Here is a 27290-nt window from a genome sequence, read left to right on the forward strand (position 1 = left end):
GTGTCCCCAATTGTAAAGCGCTACGGAATATGTTGGTGCAATATAAATAAATGATGATGATAGGTGCTTGTGGGTGAATGCTTTTCCTACCCATTGTAAAGTTTTAGAGATTCTGATAATATATACAATCTAAAAAAAAAAAACAAAGACAACTCACTTGCAATTCCAGTGACTGGATTGAAACTCAACAGTTCATGTGAGCTACAAAATACTGCATGCCATCTAGTACATTCTAAACATTACTTAAAGTGGCAGGCATTACTCAATAATGTATATTTATTGCTAAATAAATAAGCCATTGATAAAAGACACACACAAGCATGGACAAGAACATAAAACATACTGAAACTCATGAGCATTGTGTAACACAGTACCTGTCGCTATACACAATGGAGGCAGCCCTTTCATGTGTAAAAACACTATGCCGCAGTGATGTCACTAGTTCCTATACAAGGCTGACTTCTCAAGTATATCGGGACCACACAACAGCGGGCTATAGTGTAAGTAGGTGATAGATATGTAACCGACTGGTTACATAGGAAGGTAACCGATTGGCTGTAGGCCTCCTGGCCCCCTAAGCTTCAGGAAATTTTATAGTTTTAAATTAATTTAAGCCTCCATTGTTAACACTATTTGATAAAATACAAAGACATATGTCATACAGACACACACACACATACATACACACACGGGACTCACAAGACTGACCTGTCTGTGTCCTATGATAGATGCTGAGAATTATGTTTATTAATAGTATAATTCCTGGTTTGTTCACTCTGTTGAGGGGAAGATCAGAACATCAGTTTCAGGAGAATTAATTTCTACTTTAGAGTGTGTCTCTAGTACATACTTGCCAACCTTATGTTGGCCGTGTCCGGGAGATCCTGGAAGGCAGGAGGGGTGTATGGGCGGAGGAGGTGAGGCTTCACGATTCACGGCATTTTTGGGTCTTTTGTAAAAAGACCCTAAACAAGCATTACATCACTGGGGGCGGGGCCAAATGATGCGAATCACGAAGCCCCTATCCCTCCGCCAGTACATTCTCACTCTAATTTTATTGAAGTTGGCAGATGGGCCAGATGCGGAAGAATCGCCAGCTTTCCCGGGAGTCCGTGAGACTGACCCGAATTTCGGGAGTCTCCCGGACATTCCAGGAGAGTTGGCAAGTATGCTCTAGTATTGAGTAAGTTATTCAAGCAGCAGCCATTTCTCTGTAGACTAAAATGAACTGAAGACAATGTAAATATCTCATCCAATATGGCTTCTGCATTGGAGATAAATTCCACTATGACAATTGATCACAAAGTGGTGAATTAGATTGAGCAGTGGAAGTGCCAGTACATTGTATACTGAGCCACTTCGACCACTGTGTGTGTGTGTGTGTGTGTGTGTATAATATATATATATATATATACACACACATACTTATATATGCATACACATCTAGTAGACTGTTTTGTGCATCAAAGTGTGCCTATAACTTATTTACATCTACATATATAAACTCATACACACACACACACACACACACACACACACGTCATGATAAATGATGATTTTCCTTAGTCTAAAGGTTGTTTTCATCTTGAATTAAATGAACTATCCTAATAGATCTCCCGGTGCTTACAGCAATGATTGTAAAACATGGTACCAATTAGCTCCATATACAAACATATTTGTCACTAACACCTTCCTTGTGATTAAATTACAGTAATTAAAAAGAGAAGCTGTTTACCTTAAACCATGTCCAACAAGCTTAGTGGAGACCACCCACACACCCCAACTGTACATGTCCCCTTCTGACAGGATAAATGAAATGTACTTTTCACTTTCATTTTATTCACCTTAGCAGAATTGTTCTGTTATAACGTATGACGTGTTCCCTTCCACAAGAGAACTGCTATTCTAACATCAAAGCAGGGAAAGGGGAATACTATTTATACACACACAAAAAAAACTATTTTAAGCAATTGTCTAAATAACCAAAAAATGGACATGTGAAAAAGTTGTTTTTAGTGGAGGAATCTGGAGTGATTTATAGAGCGAAGGATAAATCTGCAGCAGTAAATCTTGCATTAGAATAAAGATCTGACACTACAGCGCTACAGAAAGTGAAGTAATCTGCTAGCAAGAAGTCCTCGAGCTGGGGGTCACATCTTGTTCATGGAAACCATCTGGTTGGGACCCACTGAGCCACACCAAACACAAATGATCTTTAAAAAAAAAATAAAAAAATATCCTATTCATTAATGCATCACAGCTGGACCGAGCGTTACTTCATTTTTCCATGGAAACGCCGTCTATGTTTCAAGGATCCCGTTACAGTTTTGGTAGCAACGTGTTCTCTGGCCAATATTGGACACATTTATGTGTTAAAGAGAAGGAATTATTGCAAATTCTTGAAATAGAATCACCTCCTATTTTAATTCCTGTTATGTCAAGAGCTACATATGAAAAATATCAATTGCTAATGATGAATCAATGAAGAATGCGGTGTTACCAACCTGATTTAGTTCAGAGAAGCGGCCTACGTCACTCAGGTTCCAGGAAGGTCCATTCATTTAATTAACATACAAATGATTTGAACTGAAACACGATTTCCTATATATGGCCCCAAGTACACAAATGAAGCAGGCAAAATAAAACTTTATTCAATTAGTGCACCCCCAAATATGTACACTAAAGTTGAATCTGCTAGTTCACCAGAGTATAGTGATAAGAAATACAGATGTATTATACAAGTTGTGACGCTGTAATAGGGGACTGGAATAAAGGTATACATTTTTATTTTAAATACTTTTCTTTTTCCGCATGTAACTGCACATGGGTACGATGTGCCTGTGTGGTTACATACTTAGGGTGCTGGTGGGGAGCAGTCCGTTTGGTGAGTTTGTGACACGTTCTGTGTTACTACTGCTGAATTCACTCCTGGACTCAGGTAAGAAGCCTGTTGGGACTGGTTTGTACTTTGGATCTAAACGTGTGAAATATTATCTTTGTGTGGCATTATCCTGTAAAAGCAGTAGAGGGCTGATCAGAGTGTACATGCACCTTCAGAGGGCTGCCCGCATACACATAGGGACTACATACGTGTGTCCAGCTTAAGTGTTACCTACTCTGAGATTCCTGTCTCTCAATCTCATTTGTATTTCCTGCTCTTTCTTGTCTGTATATGCAGACTAGTCTATAAATAAGGGTGATTATAAGGTGAATCTCAGTTGCCTCTCCTTTTAAAGCTTTACCATTCCAGAATAAGAACTTGTGTATGGATAAGATGGGTGACACGAGAGAATATGTAGAATACAGAGACTGACCACAGAAGTAAACATTTCTGGCACATGGGAACATTTCTGGGAAATTCTGCTTACAAGGCAGGTATCTGACCCAGGTCTTGGTTTCTAGACATTAAGACGATATGACAGGATCTCTTCTATAAACCAGGGCTCGGCGCGTTTTTCAGAATTTAGGCGCTAGGCTAAAAATTTATAGCAAGCCAAATTTAAAAACTTTTATACGGTAAACTGCTAATAAATAACAAACCATACACGTAGCCAACACCACCGTTACCCACTTCATAACCCTTCTCAAACCCCACCACAATCCTCTTCTCCATCCCCACCTCAAGTCCATTCTCTACACCCCCTCTCACTCCTCAAACCCATCTACCCTCTGCTCACCATCATCACTGCCCACTCAATCCCCTTCTTCATCCCATTGTCCCCCTAATCCTCCTCATCTCTTTATAATCCCCCATATCAACACGTACCCTACATAACCATCACCATCCTGCCCCCACCTCATCCTCAAACTACCCCATCATCATTATCATAATTAACCACCTTCATCCACATTTATTAACCCCTCCTTTCTGCATCCTTAATAACCCTGATCCTCCGTCATTCTGCATCATTATAAGCAACTCAATTCTGTACTATTATTATTAACCATAAATAATCCTATCATTAACCCCTCACTCACTACTGGGGTGCTCCTTACACATAGTTTCCGAGCCTGTTTGATTAGAAAGGAACTTATTGTTGATCAATTTCCCACTGAGTAATTTTAAATTTGGGGCTCCAGAATGCTGGGTCACATGCATGGCATTATAGTGCGTCAATAGTACAGAACTCTCTGTGGTTGCAGAGGGTAGTCCTCCGAGCTCAGTGTAACACAGCACTCATAGAAGGTTAAGTGTTCTGCTTCATTCAGGGCATGGCTCCCAAGAAGTTAGGCACTAAGACGACCCGGTACCTGCGAGCTCTGCTAAAGACAGACTTTCACTTTGGTTAGTGTAGGATAGCACATGCTGAGCAGAATTCTCTGATGAGCTGTAACCAGAGTAATACAGTTTGTCTGTAGGTGAGATCCTGTTTCAGCATTCTTCTTTGCCATACTCAGAATGCTCATTGTCCCAAAGCGCTACCATTTCCCAGAAGTCTGTGCTGCAGAAATGGAAGTTTCCATTTGCAAATTTGTCCCTAAAGAATTGCTAAAAAAAAAGCTCTCTAATTGTTTTCAATGTTTCATTGAAGCTACCACTGAACTAAGTTATTTACTGGTTAAGAGAAAAACCAAGCAAACTCTTATTAATCTATTCAATGCTCTAAATAAAGCATATCCCTTTTTTCCCTATGTCCGCTAACATACTGATGCAAGTACAAACAGTATGTGACTGATAATTTTTGTTCCAGTGCCAAGAACTCAGTTTTGTTATATTGCATTTTGCTTTGACTTAGCATTATTTAATTACATATGGTCTGCTTGACAGGGGCGTATGGCTTCAGGAGATGGTTTCACTCTTTTTGGTGTTTAAACATTTAATGAGCCAAAACATCCTGTTTTGAGATGGAGAGAGATTTGAAAGTATTGCTGCTGTCCATGTGTTGGGAGAGTATCATCTCTTACTTTGTATAATGATGGAGGGCGCCAGCAATAACCACGAGCAGATGGCAAAATTCAGGGTAGATTCACCAATGTCCTCTGGTCTCCTCTCTTTTCATATTATATATGGAGTGCACATTAAGTACCTTTTTCTCTTCAGCAGTTTTTGGGAACAAACTGTATTGTCATTTAAATTAGTGAGAGCGCAATAGGATGTCATGACTGCTCAACATGGAACAGCAACAGAAAATGGCAAGAAAATGGCATTTTCATTTTGTGTGGCAATTATTTTTGAAGAAGATTTTGAAGAAGACACCTCTGAGTTGTGGAAACACAGAATTAAAACTATTAATTAGTCCGTTTTAGAAAAATCACAATTATCTTCTGTACTAAGGTGGACTTCTGACAAAAAATTCACCACCTAGAGAGCAGTGTGGGCTAACCTGTGCCACTCGAGCTGTTGTGAAACTACAAGTCCCAGCATACCCTTCCAGCAATAAGCTGCTATATATTAGCAAAGCATACTGGAACTTGTAGTTTCACAACACCTAGAGTGTCACAGGTTAGCCAACACTGACCTAGAGTAACACAGAGCAAATTAATGTTATGTCATTGTTTCCTTTATTGGATTGTAATGGAAAAGTTGTACTTGGCAGTAATAACCAATAACTGAAGACACTCTATTCTCCCAGAATGCTCGGGAGACACCGGAATTCCGGAGTGTTCTCACGGAATTCCGTCAGAGTAGGCCACTCTCCCAGACCCCGCCTCCCTCCCTTCTGAAGTGGGATAGGCTTTGATAACCCGATTCAATGCAAATCAAAGTATCATGGTCCCCTGCGTGACAGTGCGAATCGCAAGCATGACTGAAGACAATAAGGATATTAGAAGTCACTTGTTAGTCACTTCCTGGAAAACATTCACATAGCTAGAAGATACCAATATCAGCATAGTTTGACTACAACAATAGCCTAAAAACATAGCCACAGATGTTACTTTTGTCATACATCTACTTGAACAATAACTGGAGTTCTGTGAGTTTACCCTCTCTACATGAGTGCCATTATCTTGTAAAGTCCTCAGCTTATATTTGATGTAAGGGACTGAGGGTTTAAAATCAGTCTGCTGTATGTATTAATCATAAAACAGCTTCTGCACATTAAGACAAAAGATTAGTCTGTTTAAATCATATAAAAAAGACGGTATATCATGATTATAGTTTCATCCTGTCTTTCTCTATGAAAACACGATTCCCTGCTCCCAGCCAAGTTTCTAGTGAATATCGGTATAGTTTAGAAATCTGTTCTGCTAACTTGTGGGCAAGAAATAGGTGCATAATATTTCCTGTGAATAGAACCCTTAATGTTTCTCTGTAACACAGGAGCTTTATATCATTTTCACGGTGGCTTACAAAAACATTTTTACATTTAACATTGATTCCAAAGCAAGAATTCCAATCGTGGAGCCATGACATGCTTCCAAACCAAAATTAGTTTTGTGGTACCAGAATGAAGGTAGATCAGTACATGTAACGATATACAAGCTGTTAGTGAATAGATAGGGAGCAATTCACATGCTTTGCATCAGATTTACAGTAAAATGCTCAATTAAATAAAGCTAATTTAATAAAAACTAAAAAGTTTCTATTTTGTAACTCAGAATGCTCCTAATTCCACCTGCATACACCTGGCCCACGGATGTTCAACAGCCTAGATTCTGTGATTGTGACGGCCATAATTAAACCGGCAATTTTATTAAAAGCAAAACCCGGCAAATTTTATCATAGGACTTTGTTGGGAGTGAAAACACGTACTGAATGCCCACAACTGTTCTTGCAGGCTTGTAGAACTGCTGGAAAGCAGTGCAAACGTACTTGTAGCTAAAATAGATAATGAAACAAAACATATAAATAATTTGGCTGCATTAATAATTCAGTAGTTCCTGCGCCGGTAATTGTTAATGAAAGGTTGTATCCCTACCAAATGTCTTCTTTCCTTGACCCGAAATAATCCATATAGAGATTAAAAAACACCCACTTTCAGGAAATGGACTGCTGACGAAAAGCACACAACGCCAAATAAGTCTCTGGTGACTCTGCCTACTTAACAATGGGGCAGCCAATCACAGATCACAGGCTGCTCGTCTATTAAGTAGCCGGGGTCCCCAGAGATTATCTCACTTGGTGTTGGGTGCTACTCATGAGTGGTGTGTTTCGTGCAAGTGTTTTATGTATCTTTTGGTTCATTTTCTGTGCTATATCAAAGCAGTATTCCTTGGACATTCTGCATTATAATGCCAAGCACCAGCAACATTGGTTTACAGGTTTAGGGTAAGTTAAAAATCTCGCTCCCTGATGGAACATTTTAGAGCAAAATTCTGATATTTAAAATAAAATCTTTATACTGTATAATTTTATCTTCAACTGTGACCTTACCTGTAGAGTAAGCCTCTTTACTGCATTCCACACCACTCTGATAAACTCTTTCATCCTATCCTCCGGAGTCTTGCTGCCTTCTCTAGAGGTCTGTAGGACCTTCGCAGGGACTGATAGAGGGCGTGATTCTGCAAGACAACGGAGCACCAGATATAATTATACTGTAGGTATAAGCCGCTACCTACAAGCTTATCCTTATCTAACACGAATACATGTGCCAACAATTGTATTATCTTACATTTATAATTACAGTAGGTAAAATTGCTTTCCAGCTGGCCAAAATTAGGAAAAAACACAAAAATACCTTTTTACTGACTGCCTATTGTTTGGGCTTTCAACAAGCTTACAAACACAGGGTTATTTGGGCTTGGTACAAAAAAACAAACAATAAAAACACAACCTTTTAGGTCTGAAGTCATCTTAATTAAACATGACACTGAATAGGCTGTCCACTTTGGATCATTGGATCCACTTGTTGGGGGAACGCCCCTTGAGACCTCACCATTACCTGATAGGAGTCAATGGTCCACACCATCTACAGCAAGGAGAGAATGCAGCCCATTCATAGTATACAACCTGCTTAGTCCGATATACAGTAAATGCAGCGCCGGCTCAATCATGCTCCATGTTAATTTTCCATCTTAGTATATGATACCCACCCAGTGCAGTCCTCTGGCACTCATCGCAGTCGCATTTAGCACTGTTCAAGGGAGGTCAGACAAAACCTGAATATGTGGACATACCAAGCAACATATCAATCATGCTGTAGTGGGGTTTCTGTTTTTGCAAACTGGCAGGTCTTTATTTGTTAAAAAGGTATTCCATGTTCCAATGTATTGGCCTGTACAACGGTTATTAAATACCACACTTTATCTCTGGATTTCAACTGTAATTTTGTTTTACCAAAATATTTCAATAATTCATGCAGAATTTGTTTTTACTGCCTTTGTATACGTTATAAATGTTCTTATCCAATGCACAGATCTTAGATGTGTCAGATACAAGGGCCACAGAAACAAAGAACTCTGCCATGTAGATATAGAGACTTTGATAAAAGACACATAATGAAGCCAAAAAGTTATAGTAGTAAAACCTGTGAAAGGACATGTACAAACTAATACATTTAAAATGCCTGGAAATGGCATACCCTTTACATTCCTTTCTTTTATGTGTAATTGTGCTGGTTGAGCTAGAGAAGTGGCACAATTATCCATTCTCTGCCATTGGGTGATATTTGGAGTCGTTTTGTGGAGATAAATGAAGATTATTTTGTTATGTCTTTTGGGCTTAGTACAGAACTGTATATAGTGTGCTGCATGAACAATTCATCTAAGCCTTTAACCTGATTTGAGACAGAATAATATATAAATATTTACTATACCACAGAGACCATAACTGTTATATACACACATTAACATAATACACACACATTACATATTACCATAAAGCGGTACTACTACCTAATCTGGCAAACCTTTTCAATTCACCATTTTAAAAAGTCTGTGAAGGGGATGTGTGAATGGGAGGACCCTGTAGCCCCAATGACTGCCCCCTTTCAGCTCCCACCACCCTCTGCGGCATTAAACGACCCCCGGATTTCACCAGGGGCTGTTACAGGAACCAGAGAGCTCTGGGAAAATCAGCCGCATGGGAACAGGTGCCGAGGCTCTATAGATTGACGCTTTAGATAGGGTGAATCTTTCAACCTATCTGACAGTATTTGAAAAAAAAACAAAATACACTATTATTACTACTTATAAGTATAAATAAAAGTATTAACATCTCCTGCGGCGCTGTGCACAATAATTTGTTTTTTTCTTTTGTAAGGCAAGACGTATTGAACAAATCAGGAACCACTGAACACAAGACAATATTATGGATTTAACTTTCCCTACATGTCAGTGAGCCGAGCGAGAATCATTCACAATGAAAACATGTTGGTGACTTAAAAAGTAAAACAATAAATTGTATCACCTGGTAAGCATTAAATATAAGGTCACCATATATAAACATTAATATAACTGGAATAAGAAGTTTAAGTAACAAATAGAAACCTATATACCAACCAAGCTGTAGGAAGATTCTGCCTTCAACTTCTTTAGGCAAGTGCATTTTATACTAAGACCACCCAGCGTTTCAGGGTGGTCTCGTTTATCAAAATACACGTTAAAAAAAAACGTGGTACAAAGTTCTATTTCTTCTGGACGTGTATTACAGTTCCCTCACAGATCTACAGAAAAACTAAACGCACACAAATAAATTGAAGTATATGACTACTGTTCCAATCATAGTTTTTATTTACAATTCACAGTAGTTAAGGGCTCTTAGCCGCATACGACCTCTCAGCTACTTTGCACAGTGATTATGTAAAGACCATTAAATACAGCACTTTAGTACAACACATTAACAGTGTCCGAATAGGTAGAGAGCTAATTATTAGTTCCTTCTGCAAATAAAGTTGGGTTCTGTGCCGAACAGCATTCTCCAGGAATGTTTGGTTAAGTAAATGAAATCATGTTACACATGATCAAAGGCCGAGTATAATCAACCCATCTTAACACATAAGAGCAATTACCACCCCGCCTGTAGGAGCGCTTACCCACAGCTAATACCTTAGAGGATATCGTTTGATCCATTTTATTTATCAAAAAATGGCTGGGTATTGCCGGGAGTCTAGTAGGCGGGATACATTCCTCGGCCGCTTCACAGGCCTTCTTATGGCCTAATGACAATATGGTATCTCAACTTTTTCCCTCTCGCTCTCTTTGCTAATGAACAGTAATCCAGCAGTGTCACAAGTAATTTGACAGATTGGCCAGAAACACACTGCATGGTTCAATGGCTGCATTTATCTGTGAAAGCAGAACGTACACATTTAAACCTGTTAGGCAACACTGAAGTGTATCCGTTGCCTACACATAAGGGAGGCAGCCATGTTGTGGATTGAACTAATACTGAAGAGAATTGATTCACCAAGGACTAGTGATATGACGGAGGCACTTTGTGACACACTCATACTTGCGTTTGTATCCTAACACTTGGACTACTGCACTGCAGTCACCCAGAAAAGAAAACGTCACAGCTTGCAGCTGGTACGAGGTGCAGCAGTCATGTTGTTACTAACCAGCCCTGTTCCTGTCACTTGACCTCCATTCTCCGTTCCTTACACTGGCTGCCTGTAAGATGGCAAATCTGTTTCAAGACTGACTAATCGTCATTCACAGCCTTACACAAGCAGGGTCCTGGGTATTGAAGCAGCTTCTGATTCCCTACACCTTTATTTGCTCACTTTGCTCTAACAGTACCTAGAATCTCCCAGACTTCATTTGGGGCTCCAAATTTTAGCCAGGCCTCTATCTAGAAATCTTCAAAACCAGGCTCAAGATTTACCTGTTTACTGAAGCAATTCTTTAACGGACCATTATTTTCTAAAAGACCCAAATGCTTAGCCGTTTCATCTGTATTCTGTTAATAATCATTTATAAGTTTGGTTTTTTTTATTCATATTTTTTTAAAACTTCAAATATAAAGTGCTTTGAGTTCTATTGGCATAAGTAAGGGGAGTACAGGGCATCGCTAGACGCACCCCCCCCCCCCTATCGTGAAGTGGGCCTGTCCAAACTCTCCAAACTGATATGTTGGAAGTTATGCATTTTCCACTTTACAATAACTGCAGAGGGGAGAGGAGAGTGTTGAGCATGACCAATCAGAAGCCATAGTTTGCAGCTTCTGATTGGTCCTCCCGCTCATCTCATCCCTCCCTCTTTGCAGCACCACATAAGCCCAGTTTTCATTTGGGGCTATGAGATCAACCATGGACACTGGGAAAAACCCCTGGACATCTGGTGAATGGCATCCCTATGAATTATTTTTTTACCCTACCTGAGAGCAGCTTTAAAGTAATAATTCTGTAGAATAAAAAAAAAATTACTAAAAACACAGAAAACTTGCAGAAGTTCCATTTGAGAAAAATATAGCCCAGTTTTCCATTTCTAACATTTAAGACAGATGTTATACCGACAGGTACAGTGAGCTTGCCAAATGAAATCACACAAAAGTTAATTATGTGAAAGTGCTGTTGTTCTATAGGATTTCCACTTATAAAACTGCAATAACCATTAGAATCCATACAATTATGGTGGGTTATAACTTCTCGCTTTGGAGTGAACTCTGCAGGGTGACCTCATTGCTGTGTGAGTAATCGATGCTGCGCTAACATCACAGCGTCCTGGAGGAACGCGTGGAGAGGTGTCATAGTGCATCACTTGTACAACCAGTACAGTCCTGGCTGCTGCCATGGAAATCACATTACAGAACATCGTTACCACACATGCACAAGTGTTTTGTTACAACTTGTAATTCAGCAGAAAAACATTTTGCTAAATGTCATTTGTTAAGAAACCGGTATTGATGAAACAGAGCTCATCTTAAACATTAGCTAAACCATAAAATAAAACACACACACACTATAAAGTTTCCAGAGGGTTATCGGCTTAATTAAAATATATACGGAGATTGGGGAATGGAGTTGGTTGCTATTGGAAATGTAATACACATTAATACAGAGAGATACTATGAGAATTCAAATGTAAATTAGTTACAGGGGACTTTGAAAATACACCATGTATCATGGAAGAATTTACTATAATTGGATGCATGTGGACAAGGGGTGTAAGATTTAAACTCATTTAAGGGCAAATGAAATATCATTTTTATTCTGAGTCCAGAGTCTGTGGCACTTATTGAATGTATATAAGTGTATTCTTGGTTCAGTTTAACATTTCCCAATGATGGGAGTCCAAAGTGACCTGAAGGTTTGTGAGACCAAAACATCAACTTCAAAGAAATGGTAAAATAGTTATAGGAAACTAATTCCACTACTGTGCATGACTGAGCAGAGGTGAATGGGGAGCTGCGCACGGCAATGACGGCATTTAGAGGGGATAGTAGGAGAGATCGGTACGCCCCTAGGGTGTGGACACGCCCCCTGTATGGTATAACTACGCCTCCATCTTCTTTTGACAGATTAAGTGAGGCACTGGACCCAGGATTCTGCAAATTACTGGGGCCCGGACTGCCTGGGTGGCCCGGGCCCTGCACAGTCAGGCAATTAATTTTTTTCTTAAATGATATGACATTCTGCTTGTTATATAATTATATAGTGAGTGATCTGTGCTTTGTTCACTAATTATTTTCCTTATTTCCATATCCTATACATTTTACAAACAGGTCCCAACATTCCAGGATCCATACAAAAATCCAGTACCAGGTTGTGAAAGCTGCAACAACAGGTAGATGAGAGCAACACCATTCTAATACATAATGGGGAGAATTCAATTGCTGGCGATGTTGCGCGCGGATATCAAGGTGCACACATTGCCGTCAATTACAGTAGAAATTTCTGTCAAAATCTCTGCCGCAAAGTGTCCCACGGACGTTCCAGAGACTAATTGAAATCCCCCCATAATGTCATGTGTAAAGAGGTGCAGCCACAGCCCATATTGACTGGGCCCCCATCACTATGTGGCCACGCCCCTTCGATGGCGCCGCCGCACATCCCTTCTCCTGCTATGTGTGGAGGGGGATCCAGAGAGTTGCTGAACCGGGGCCCCAAATTCCTCTTGGCAGCCCTGGCGGTGCCCATTTAATATGCCCTTGGCATCATATATATATATCATTTAGTAAAATGATACATCAAATAAAGTGAGGTAAATAATACTCAGCATTGCGGTGCCTGAATCACATCATTTAGCATTAGTCATGAAACCAAGTCTCTGTAATGCACAAGGAGTTGAGTGGAGACTCTTGCTGTCTGTACGTCCTAGTACTCTCTGGTACACATCACCGATTCCCATTGAAAGCAGCGACGTTATGGGATAAACCAGTATTCATGAGAATGCAGCCCATCACTTCACAAGTGACATCGCTGGTGCACAAGCTCCATTGTGCTGCTTGCCTCAGTGTTATCATCTCTGCTTATAGTGAATTCATACTGTATATTTGTCCACTCCAAAAAACGTCTGCCTCCAATGTGTGCAAGCGACATAATTAAATTACTATTGCTGAAGGTGAAGAGTAAAACAAAAAAGATCTGTCTGTGGTATGTGATATGGCAGCAATTTATGTAAAAAATATAAAGTAAAATAAAAAAAGACACCCAAAAAGTAAATATTCTACAATCCTGTTTTCAAGCAAATGAAACATGGTCACAACACGTGACCACTATTTATACATCTAAAACTAAATTAATATATCATTTATTTTTTGAAAAAAACCCCAAAATCTATTCAATATAGGGTCCATTTCTAGAAGTGGGAAAAAGTGATGTAAGCACTATGCAGCAATGCCTTGTGCACATAGATTGCCCTAGCGCTGTAACAGTCTACCCTGTCGTCATGGAGCTGCATACACAAACAGTGGTTGATGTACTCTGAGAAGCACAGCCTCAGTATTTGTATTATTACTATATTTTACACCAACCGCTAGTCCTGTAGGTGCAGTGTACCGCAGGTGTGTTTCTCTTGCTTCTGTTTTTATTAATATCAGCAGTGTCATAAATTACGTGTTACAGCTGGAAATTACAGAAAACGGCTACAGCAGATCTCATCATTAAACATGAGTAATCTTTCCCTATAAATGAAAATAGAGTGAAAAAAGAAAATGTGGGCAGATGGGAGAGATTTCTTTTTCGGGTGATTAAAGCTGCATGCTTTCTGGAATTGTGTAATAAACTTTGGGTTGTCATCTAGGTTTATCCACATCATCCTGTTAGATCATTCACTCTGGTTTTATTACTATATAGATCATGTTAATAGTAGCGTTCTGATATGTATGACATCACTGCTTAGTTGTAGCTATTGCATGTCCCATTTTCGCTATTTAAACTCCAATAAGTCACATGCTGCATTAATTCCGTGTGACTATCCGAACGTTACATTTTTCATTAGAGATACAATTAAGTAAAAGGAGTAAATAGTGTTTACAATACTGCATGAGTATCTTTTGAAATATCTAACACTCTGTGAGATTAATTATTCAGTAATATTACTAAGGCAGCTTTCACCTTATTGCCATGTGGCTGCAAAGTAAATAAACGGGAACTTCTAACTGAACCCCCTGCGTGCCAATCTCATCTCCCCCTGCACTCTTGCTGCTCCACACATCATGCACATTAACTGATGCCCCCCCCCCCTCACATGCACTCTAACTGATGCCCCCCTCACATGCATTCTAACGAGTGCCCCTCCCTCTACACCCTAACCGATATCCCCCCACTGTACTCTAACCGATCCCCTGGACGGCGTATATTAACCAAAGCCTACAACAGCTGAGAATTACACACAACATAAAGAACTGTGTAGTTTTTCATACACATATGATAAAATGAGCTATGTGGTATTGTCTAGCTGGGCAATAGTACAAAACAGAGAATATGAACAAAAACGTCTTTGTAGAAGGTCGTTATTTATTACATGTGCAAAATGACAAGAACAACTTATAAGATTCCATAATGCTGATTGTTTTACCTTAACAGGGGGAAAACCTAGCGGATAATTTGGCTACCTAGTTCAGGTACAGACCCTTGCTTTCCCGAGTGTATTCTTTCCAATCTTTTACTGAATAAGCAGGTTATGTTAAGCACCATTCAAGTGCAACTAAGTCCTTTAGTTCACTAGCTACATTGAATTTGACAGCAAAACAGTTTGTACGGTAAGACTGAATTCATATTATTTGGAAAGATAACAAATCTGTGTATGGGGTACAATATTTTACATACTTCATGAATGATTTGGACCTGAATGCAACACTTCCCATACCTTGTGGCTGTAGGTGGTACTGCCATTACTGGCATATTCTTCAAAATTATTTGGAAACTCATAGGTGTCTATTTACTAATCTGCCAATCAGAGATTTCTCCTGCCTTAATTTGTGTAACACTGGTGACCGCCAGCCTGTAAAAACTAATGCCAATCTCAAGATGGCGTTAGCTTACCACTGGAGAAGCCGAGAAGCCACTCCACATCCCCCACTGGGTGACATCCAAGTGCGACCCTAGCTGTGTATGTGCAATAGCTACGCAGGGGGTCAGATCCTCCATTCACCGGCAGTGTTGGGTTTCCAGTGAAGGAGTTTTTAGTTTGTTTGGAAGGGGGATTTTGCCAGGCCTCACCAATAAGCCCTGACATGTTAAATACAAGCGGCAGTACATTTTGTATCACTGCGATAAAGCAGTGATACAAAATGATACCTACTACCGCCCACAAGGCACCACTGATTAATAGACCCTATAGTCAGACAACCAGTTACATGTCTCTCAAAACAGATAATATACAAAACGTTTTTTCATTTAAGAGCAGTGAAGGGGCATAATTACATTGGGTATTAAAAAACTAGTTACACAACGACCATCACCGTGTCCTGAAAATAACCTTTCACTGGCACTTAACGTATTATAACATGTAGCACTTGTTTTAAACTTCTCTCCTGCTTATATCCCATCGCCCATTTGATTTGTTATCTTGCTCTTTCTTAATCATCTTCCACTCATTGTTTCCCAATATTGTAATGTTTTACTCATAATTGTCAGGTGAGTGTGTACCATGTGGTCCATATACATTGAATACATACATACTTTGCCTACTGGAAGCCCTGATTTAGTATGGTGTCTACGGTGTTGCTGTATGCAGTTCGGTAACCAAGTGTAATGTGTACCCCAATAAGTCTACAGCTCCTCTTCTAGCCACAGACTTACCGGTACTCTCCAGCCTGACTGTGCTTCTGTGTAAGCCGGCTGTAGTAGGAATACATCGCTCTTGGGGCTAATACAGAAAGCATTGTGGGGACACAAGGACATGGGGGGACATTTCATGTCACCCCACTTGGCACAGATTGCATTTCATACAATGCAATATATGTTACAATATAATATATGTCAATAAAAAAAATATTAAAAGCAGCCAATAACATAAAACCTGTAGAAAAGTACGTGGAGGCATGCGAGTTCTCTTCTTCTGCAGCTAAGTCAACATTGTGGTTCTTGATCTAGTCACTAACCCTGATGAATAACCAGACACAACAGTCATATCATGGACACATCTACAAACGCACACACATTTTCCTTCCAACTAACCACTAAATACGTGTGAGTTCATCCAGACTCCATATAGTATACCTTAGAAAAAGGGAAATATTTTTTAATCCTAAGATCAGCCTCCAGAAAGCCTTTGTTTTTTGTCCCCCATGACAACTCCCCCCCCCCCCCACACTTACTTTCCCAATACATAGCAGAAGTACAAGGAAAGAAAGCAATATAAAAATACATACAGCCTAAATAAGTACTAAAAGGGAGTGTGTAAGCCTCAGAAAGACACATGTCCATTGCTGAGGCTATTAACAACATTTCCTTGTACTGTCATTTTTTACTGCATTACAAAAGACATAACATCAGTAGACCTCCCAAAAAATAGAACAAAATAGGCCACTGCCCTATCCACTCAAAACAAGCCCCAATCTGACAATGTCACTACCATTCACAGGGACCACTGCATTGTACGTAGCCCCATCCTCACAGACGAAAATATAGTATAAATCTGATTATTGATGGCCAACGACCTCCCTCAGCACCTGTTTGAGGTTACTGGCTGAATCAGAAGTTTGGGGGGAGCTACAGGCACAGTGTGATTTGATAATTGGTGTGGTGCCGAAACAGGCCGACTTGTGCAATAAGTGCCTAATTTCTAACAGACACGGCCATTTGCTTCTTGAAGAATGTAACCACATTGCATTGTGTGTTGCTGGATTAGTATTTAAGATGCCCTCAGACATGTGTCACTGCTGGCCATTGAATAACCTCTATATCCATCATCTTAGATAAAATCCAATATGCTTAGATTTAATCCAATCAAACATGGCTTATTTAGAAAAGGACCAACAGAAATGGGGATAGAGTGGGGTGACTTGCAAATACCTAGTGATGTATGTTGTAAGATAGCAGACCCACATTGTATTTACTTTAGATTTTCCATTACTCAATGACATATGAGTGATGTGAATATTCATGGAACCTGGGACAACAAAACATTTTGAATTACACTTACGAAAACCGGTTTATCCATCCAAACCATACTAATCATGCTGCAATATCCATTAGCTTTCCTAGCCACAAGAGAGCATCTTCCATAGTTTGTCAATGTCAGGCAAATACTTGTCAGATTAGGCATGTTCTAAGGGAATATTCTGAAGAATGGTTCTTGGCCATCGTGTAGTAAATGCCACCTCGGTTGACATGCTTCAGTTAGTAATTAACTGGCGACTGCTGAAAAATTCATTTAGCACTTGAGACAGATGGAAAGAACATAAATCAAAGCTAGTGACTATTGGCGGCTGGGGATTAATTATACTTCAAGTTCGAAAAACTAAAAACATTGGAATAATTAGTAAATTTCAGCCCTGGATCTTGGCACATCTTGTTCAGCTACTATACATCATTCCATTTAAGCTATTAAAGGGGAAATCAACATTGAAAATACATTTGACCAAGTGAAATATAATTAACAGCTACAATTATACTGACGTACTGAGCAAATGAATTGTCCCACATAAATACACAAGACAGTAAACACAGTACCTTTATCTAAATCACAATGGAAATCAAATATTTCTTATGTGACAAATGCAAAGTTATGAAATGTCAAATCAACTTATTCTAAGGCTATCACCGGGATTTAGTACTACAAGCCTCATACATGCTGAGCATGGTGGTCAATTGGGTACAGAATTACCTAATTGCCTGTAAATTCTTGCCTTATCGATCCAAATGGCAACCGTATCTGATAAACACGCAAACTGGGATCTTCCTGATGTCAATTGGGACTGGTGAAAACAGAGCGTAACTTTAAATATTTGCACCTGGGAAGAGAAAAGAAAAATGCCTCCCCCCTAGCCCTTAATTTTAACCAAATGAACTTAAAATATTCATAAACTGCGCCCCCTTCAGCTTTGCTCCCTGGGCAGTTGCACAGCCCTAGTTATTGCCCTGGCGGAAAATTCAGCCAACATGATGACAGCATTCAGATTCGGGCCAGGTGTGTGGTCATTGACCAATCATACATACTGCAATCCACAGGTTGTGGCCAATCAGAGTGCTGACCAGCCAGATCCGTCCAATAAGACCACACATAATAATATTAATCATTTTTTTGTTTTTTAAAAAGTCCTTGAAAACCTTTATTGTAATGGAAAAAAAGCCTGAAGCTAAAAAGCTACTGCTTTTATTAAAAACATCTTAATATTTTTCACAACCTAAACAATCCAATAATAAAGTAACTATATATACACATCCCCTTTCCCATGCACATTTTCTTGTGGTTAGAAGTATATTTCCAGAAGCCTGTAGTCTTCTTGTGAACGATATTCTCAACATTATAATCATAACTGCAGGTGGCCATCCAGTGTTTTGTTTTTTATTTAACCGAAACCAGATGCTTCTCCTCTTAATAAATACATATACATGGATACACAAAGTAGGTGACAATGGAGTGAAGGAGACCCCACAATGAAAGTACCCTCCATACACAGTGATCAGGAACCATTGTACAGTCCTTTCTCTCTGTTACTGCCAGTGTAATCTATACAATTTCCAGAGACTTCATCTCACACTGACTGGACACTAAACACTGGTATAATACCACATAAAGGTCTTGGCAAAGCTTGACTGTTCCATTAACGCGTGGCTGCTTAACCCCCGGTTAGTGCCCCCTGCTGATTCTGTTCCGTCTAATGAGTGGTCAAGCACCACGCAGCAGGCATGAATAAACAATGGTCATCCGGCTCACTGAGTGCAAGCTTGTGATGCGATAACCAAAAACTGTTTCACATAAGCCAAATATTTTACTGAAAAACAAAAATTAGTCTCAATATTGGGCAGAAGTTATATGAGTTATATTGAAAATGCTAATACTTATTTAATAATGTGCAATTGGTGTAGGGTAAGACCAGAACCATGTGTGTTGCTTTTAACATTTTTATAAGCAAAAGGTTGGTTCATTTATATGAAAAAAGATGCCAGTTACAAAACACATAATTATGATACTAATTTCATGAGAGATCATTACAGTACAGATTTATCACAGGGTTGTTACATCTTTCTTATGTAACAAATACAAAGCTTCCAAGTATCTAAAAGGCCAGACCAAGGTGTGAAAGATCACTTCAACAACATTTCCTTAGGCTATCCCCGATGTTTTATATGGATGGAAGGATATGTATATTCCAGGCATACACTGCTCAGTGACACGGGCAGTGCAGATTCGGGCAGAACGTGGGTGTGAGTTGGCGCAATTAACAGTACCCGAAGCTCTACTTTGAGAGACTTGCTAGGTACTCCGATCTACATTCCAATGTCATCTTCTTGTGACCTTGGAGAAGTCACTTGATCTCCCTCTGGACCAGACAACAAAATCATCAGCAGTGAGGGCATGGTATAGGACACGTAGCTGTCACTGCCAGAAGATACAGACCCACTACTGTGGGTCATCTGTGCTTTCTGACACATGGATTAGGATGTGAGCAGTGGGATTAGGCAAGTACCTATTTACAAACATCCCCTTTTTCTGCATTTTGTTATGTGTATGTGGTTTTTATACTGTACTAGAGTTATCCAGTAAACAGCTCAATGCCATCACAATGTACAGGTGGAAGGATGTAAAACATGACGTCTCGGTATGTTTGTTACAAACACCATCAATAGGTGGCAGTGCAGATGCAGGTTGGTATAAAAGCAGAGAGCCCCAAAAAGACTAGCAGCAATTATAATCCAAAACGTGCTGACGAAACACATCTTTGATAAAGTATAATGCGCATGTTAAATATTCAATGGTGGAATGATTGGATTTATCACAAGGGTGTCATTATAGTTTATGGTGGAACCATCGGAATTTTAACATGGTTAAAATTAACAAAGATTGATTTTAAGTGTTTATAATGTAACCCCCTGTCACTGCATGTGGTATTGGGGTGGTGTATGGGTAGGTAATATAACTCCTCCCCTGTGATTTTCTGCCCTAGCTAACTCTTGGGGCCTCCTGCCTCCTCCTGCACAGTACTTAAAGGGCGACATGGTTATGATACTATAACATTTAAAGTGGTACCTTAGCGCACATCAATTCTCTCTCAGCAGCGTTTCTTTCACCCTTCCTCTGTGGGGGTGAAATCACTCAATCGGCTTTGACACTATTCTTGCTAGCGTTAACTCAGCCAAGCTCACTCATCCTCTGCCTCTCTGCTCCCAACAGTATATCTCTGGGTTCATTCACTCAGATGCTGTGTCTCTCAGTCATACCGTTATATTCTGAGGCAATGTGGTATGTGGCTGACTGAGCTCTCCTCTCAGTCAAGGAGAAACATTCTGAAGTGGTTTTTCCATTTTACGAATATTCTCTCCGTCATGATGTACCTTGGCCTCTGGTCACCGGGAAGTTTGAATACCAATGGTCGAGGGGTGTTACATTAATATTCAATTTGAACAGTAGCTCTACATACCAAGGGGATGTAAGAGAGTTTAAGACCACAAGTAGCCTATGAATGTTAGACTTGAAGTGCAGTGCAAAGCATTCTTATTGGCTCCTTCAGATCTCTGGGAGGTATAAAATTTCTCCAGCAACCACATGGTTAATATTCTGCAATAATAACATAGATCTGAAGCAACACAGCAGCTCACATCCAGCTCACACCATCTTCTAAATCTGTACAGTAAATCAGCGTGTGTGCAATGTATTACACTATGGTGTTTTAATGACTAAAGATCCTTCACTGAGTTTTTCTAAACTAGTTCCAGCGCTGAAATTTCTTTCACAATATCTCATTCGAACCATTGCATTTATAGCCGCAAACAGATCCCAAGAAGCACAAATTGGTGTGTGTTATTTTTGGTTACCATGTATTACAGTAAATAAAATACACCCAAATGCTTCGTAAAAAGCCATACTGTAATTCCATCTAAGAGTTCCGGTGACATTATTAAACCACTCGGCTTTTTGCTGTTGTGGTTTATGATATCACCAGATACCCCCTCTGGAATTTACATCCTTATTACTGGCAGTGGGGTATGGATTATGTTCTGTGTGATGCTGACAGTGAGGGAACTATAGGCTGCATGAAAACGGCTGTAAAGTTTCCATGAGCGTCAGGGTGCAGATGCACTACACATGCCTTTTGCTGTGGAGACTTACACCTCTGCTTCATGGAAGTGCAAAGAGCTGCTTTTTCCTCCGTGCTAAAAATAACTGTTAAATCATGACACTTCAGTCCAAATTAGCAATCCAAAGAAAACAAATACATTTGTTAACTTTGGACTAAAATGAAGGAGAGAATACGGAAGTATTACTATTTTCAAAGTCCATAAGTGAACACATATTATGACCGGTGCCAAGTGAATCTTGTGTCAGGAACACTTCAATGCTTGGCTGTGGGCATTATTAGGGCACCACCCTTCTGCAAACACCCTGACTACACTCTATGCCCAGAGTTACATGCTTATTTACAATGGCATATCACTGAACACTTCCTGGACCTACAGTCTATACACTCGTTTCTACTGCAATAGACCTTCCACTAACACTCCAATTAATGATTTAGAATTCCACTACAATAATCAACATCTACAATGGATCTGCAATATCTATCTAGTAAGTTTCAAATATTAACATTAAGTCATACAGTTGACAAAAAAAGGTAGTAACACTGTATGAAGCTACAAACAAAGTATTTATTACAAATAAAAAACATCTCAAAAGTATATTCCACCTAGAATTTTAGACCATTTTAGTAAGAAGAAGCATGGAAAGCTGCCAGAAATTAAATACATCAAAAATAATTTACTATAGAGTTTCTACTAGATGGAATCCAATTCTCCAAAAGCGAGTTTGTCAACATAAATCTATGAATCACAGTTCAAGTGCACTTTATATAACACCAAATTTTATTTTGGGTCATTGACAAAAGCACTATTAACGATAAAAGTAAAAACACAAACAAGTTCTGGAGATTACACTTACACTAGAAACAGGTTTAAAGCTTGAATTTGATCCAATGAATAGCATAGGATTAACATGAATTCTAACTATCTAATTCTGAACGTTCAAATTAATTTAAGTATTTTGCTGTGTATTTTTTTAAAAACTTTATATAAAACTTAAGCTGTCCATATATGCAGCAATTTGGATGGTCATTTTGGATCCAAAACAATAACCTGCTAGAAAATCAGGTTGGAGAATAATCATGACCTGCTAGTGTGCGCAGTCAATGAAACCAAGTTGGACCTTATGCATCCCACCTGTGAGCTGGTTTGTTGAGGGGCCAAGCTCATTTAATTTGAAGTAGACCTAAATCATCATCAGCAGCTATTTATATAGCGGTGTACAGAGAGCTCACTCGCATCAGTCCCTCTCCATTGGAGCTTACAATCTAAATTTCCTAATACACACAGAAAGATACTAAAGTCAATTTAATAGCAGCCAATTAACCTACCAGTATGTTGTTAAGAGTGTGGGAAAAAAAAGGGAGCACTCAGAGGAAGCCCACGCAAGCACGGGGAGAACATACAAACTCCACACAAATAAGGTCAACTCATGACCCCAGTGCTGTGAGTCAGAAGTTCTAACCACTAAGCCATGTGCTGCCCAATACTACTGTCCCTGATAATGTTCTTCTGATCAAGTATGCAGAACATTCTGCATATAATTCTCAGCATGGTCCGTATTAACAGAGCATAAGCAAATTAGAATAGTACACTTAGAAGCGCTCGTTAACCCTTTTCTCTTCCTCAGATTTCTGGTAGGAATCCATTAATTGCTCCTGCTATTTCTCTCCAACCTCTTCCCTACAGCGTGATATTGCTTTTGCAGCCCCTGCCCAGTGACAGGGTTAGCTGTCTGTTGTGACTGCTTACTGAAGGAAATGCAGGTCATAAAACACAGAGGGAGATATGACAAAGTCAACAGACTCTGCTCCCCTTCAGAGCCTTTACAAAACTGGAGACAGCTTTAGATTACTGTTGGGACCAGTAAACTAGATAAGGTTAATGAATCATTTTAATTTCACAAATATTACTTAATCATGCCGCCCTCCCTCTACGCATAGTAAAACAAAACCTTCATCACCTGAATCGGAGAGAGATGGCTTTACGGCTCTTGAATTATCACAGGGCTCTATTGAAGAATCACGGACAACTCTATACTTGTTTTCCCTGCAGCAAAAATGAGTGGGAAGAGCAGCAAGTCGGCTCTCCAGCTAAGGATATTGGAGGATTAATGATGTGGTGGTGAAGGGGGGGTTTAATATACACCGACATACAATAAATATACCTCTTACAAAGATACAAATAATGCTATGCATTACTTTGCTTCCAAGTGAGTGAGCATTTTTCACAACATTTTATCATTTCGACTTCTCTGAAGACTGCGACGATGACAAAATGTTTGCCGCTACAAGACTGATGGTGTTACATGCATAATGCACAGGAATCCTCACTTCTTTCATTCCAATGCCGGAGTTTAAGTTACACGATGGTGTGAAGGGATTTTCCTTTATTTACACAGGAATAGATATTTCTACCGAATCTTTATCAAAATAAATCCCTGTCTCATTTGACAGCACAATCATTATAAAATATGTAATAGTATTAAGTGATCGTTACAAATCCCAGATAGATAAAAATTACATATTAGTTGTTTATGTTAAACTGCATATAAGTAAGCTGGCTGGCACTATGCATCAGATGTCATTACAGATGAAATACGAGGTGTCACAGGCGGAAAGCTAGATAAACACTGCTGCATATGGTGCTAATTTTAGAGGCACAAAACTCTCCTTCCTTCCGGAATTTTGATGCACAATAACAGTTTCAGTAATCCTTTGGATTCATAGGTTATGATGAAATAATCTCAAGATTTACAAGATAAGTGGATTGACATATGAGGCAAACCTGAGCCAGCCTTGATTTTCCTTTAGATTATTATTCTTTTAATGACGGTACGAGGAAATGATATGTCAATCAAACAAAAAGTGAACACTGATATATAACTATTTTACAAGTCAAGGCGTTGAAACAAAATTATGTCTCATTCTCCCACTTGCTTTAACGGTGCAACAGGATTAATCATTGTCTAAGGTGATTCTTTAGGACAGGAACATGGCATTTGTGCACAATGTCAGGATGTGGCTGCAAAAGCCAGAGTATCATGATCGTGGACTAAAGGTATAAAGAGTAAGGAAGGTATTATTACAAAACATTCCTAACCTCTTACCTTGAATATAATATGAACTGTAAAGAGTTTAATAAAGACATCATAATAAAAGTGTTAAAATCTTTAGTTAGTTGAACACAAACTTCGTACTGTAGACAATGTAAAATACACTAATAGGGGAATTAGATTTTCAGAAAAGAATGCAATCTAAACAAGTTCAATTTATTTGAAGGTGGTTTTTCTTCCTTTTTTTCATCTACATAATTTTAAACAACCTTTTATGACCTGTTGATGTACCCAGCAGCTACTGCTGTTAGTTTTTAATCTTCTCCCTGGGGAAGCACTAAAGGAAGTATTCACAGGATAAACTGTCCTGCCCAAAATGTTTTCTTATTAGATGCCATTATGATTCTAGGGGGGTATTCAATTGTAAGCAAATTTTTTTTTTTTTTTCTCTGCCGGGTAAAAAGAAATAAAACTCTCCCGCGGGTTTTTGACGGCAATAGCGACCGGTTTGAGCTAGCGCAGTGGGAACACTCGTGCAATTCAATTGAAAAAAAGGGAACGCTGCCCCCGTGCGCTAAAAACTGTGATTGCGAGACTTTAGGGGAGTGAAGGGAAGTTTTAACGCGGTCATGTATAACACAAAAAAGAAGTTTTGCATACATTTCCATACATTAGATTGCATTACACAATGATAATATCTACATTACAGTACTTTCTTTAGCATATTGTTTAATTGAACTATTGTTTACCATACAATCGTCTATACCATGTTAAAACACATTACTACATTCATATTTGTACCAAAAACATGCATAAATATAATTATTTAGTGATTTAATTTTTTTATTTTTTTTTTATTTCATTATTTTTTCACAAGAAAATCAACTTACACAAGTTAGGCATTAGTGATAAATATAAGTTTAACTTTTTTTTCACATTTTTACATGATTTCAAATACTTTTCATAGGTTTTTCATTTTTAACACACCCGAAGGTGCGAGATAAAACAGCATATTTGCCTGTTTTACCCACCGCATTAAAAAACAATTGAATAGTTTTTAATGTGGCTGCCTCTCGCACACCCTATACTTTCAATAGACCGTCTACTGGAGCGCGAAAGTACCGTTTCATGAAAAAAAATGTAGTGTTAAAAATGGAATTGAATTGTGGGTAAAGTTAACCCGCTCGAAAATGATAAAAAAACAGCGTTAAAATGATTTAACGCGGTAGACAATTGAATACCCCCCTAGGTATCAGATTCCATCTAACAGAGGACAGTAAAAGGTACACAGCAAGTAGGGCACATATAAAAGGTAATACTTAAAATATGGGGAATTTTTATTGTATTCTTTAAATTGCAAGTTATTGTAAATGTTATTTTTACTATGAGAAATGCGTCTTTGATAAAATGGATATCCCTTTAAATGTCAACACAAAACACATTTTTGTGTTTGGTATTTAATGTTTCTTGGTAATCAAAGTATAAAGAGGAAATATGGGGCTACAAATGTCCTGGGCAACGCTGAGGATTGAGTACATATTTTAATAAGGAGCATACAATCAAAAATCTAAGGGAAATGTCCACTTATATATATTATATAGAGGTCTATCAAACTGGCCACACACACGGTGTGATTTTGGTTGGTCAAGTAAACCAAGTGACTGATCACTAACATGTTTTAGACTAAATACACCATCAATATCCTATCATGTCATCGGATCTTATTGGGTACAACAGAAAATCTGTTTGAATGGTGGCTCTCATTGCTGAGAGAGAGGCCCATCGTGTGACTCAGAAGTGCATGAGACCACTGTAATATGATTCTTCTGTATGCATTTTGAATTGATCATTGCAATTTGTCCACATGTGAGTGTTCACCAGTTTTGTAAAAAAATCCGATCATAGCATCCAGCAGAAGTGACTGAATGACCCGGTGTGTGTACAAATATTAATCATAATTACTTTTCACTTTGCTCACCTGCTGGTCTTTAATGCAAAATTTACCACTGTAATTGTGAACAATTATGAAAGCCCAAACTTTTGTGAAAACATGGTAATATTCTCCAGAGATTACACAATGTTACTATTTAAATACTTCTTGGACGATCCCTCCGAGTATAATTGCTCGTTCTCGCTTTGTGATCAGCTGATGTTTATAGAAGAATATTTTTGGCACAAAATAAATATTTTAGATCACCAGGTCTAATGAAGTATTTATTTTTACTCATCATGGATTCTAAACAGTGCTTGGCCAGGAAGTACTTATCCTATGTTAAATGAGGAGTTATTCTGCAGAAGAATATTGTGTCAGTAACGAGATGTGAAAACTTTCACCCTGCACGTTCAGCTTGCAGATCTGTATGGCCGTATTCACAGTTGTACGTTGCAACTTCATGAGTAGTTTTTGGAAAGGATAGTGTGTGCATAAACCAATATTGATGTGAATCCTGGCTATCAATTCAGCAGGAATTTGTGAAACACAGTGACTGAAGGGTGAAGTGATGGTCTGCATTCTCAAGCACTTTACTGTGTAACAACCATGAGTACACTTTAAATATCATCATCATCATCTATTTATATAGCACCAACATATTCCTTAGCGCTTAACAATTGGGGACAAACAGTAAATTAACAAACAAACCGGGTAAACCAGGCAAAGAGGTGAGAAGGCCCTGCTCGCAAGCTTACATCTTCATGAACCTACAAATCAATCAGTAATTTCGTTC

The 27290-nt window shown here is 38.9% G+C and overlaps 1 protein-coding gene across 5 annotated transcripts in view; it reads right to left on the reverse strand.

The window, feature by feature from the left end:
- Positions 1-27290, reverse strand: part of VPS13B (vacuolar protein sorting 13 homolog B) — a 718815-nt gene that overhangs the window by 393351 nt on the left and 298174 nt on the right. For all 5 annotated transcript variants that reach the window (XM_075213864.1, XM_075213863.1, XM_075213867.1 and 2 more), the window contains exon 22: positions 7316-7443. In XM_075213864.1, coding sequence (XP_075069965.1) covers positions 7316-7443 — 128 coding nt within the window. The remainder of the gene's footprint in view (positions 1-7315; positions 7444-27290) is intronic.

This window comes from Mixophyes fleayi, chromosome 5 (assembly GCF_038048845.1).
Source record: "Mixophyes fleayi isolate aMixFle1 chromosome 5, aMixFle1.hap1, whole genome shotgun sequence".
Lineage (NCBI taxonomy): Eukaryota > Metazoa > Chordata > Amphibia > Anura > Limnodynastidae > Mixophyes > Mixophyes fleayi.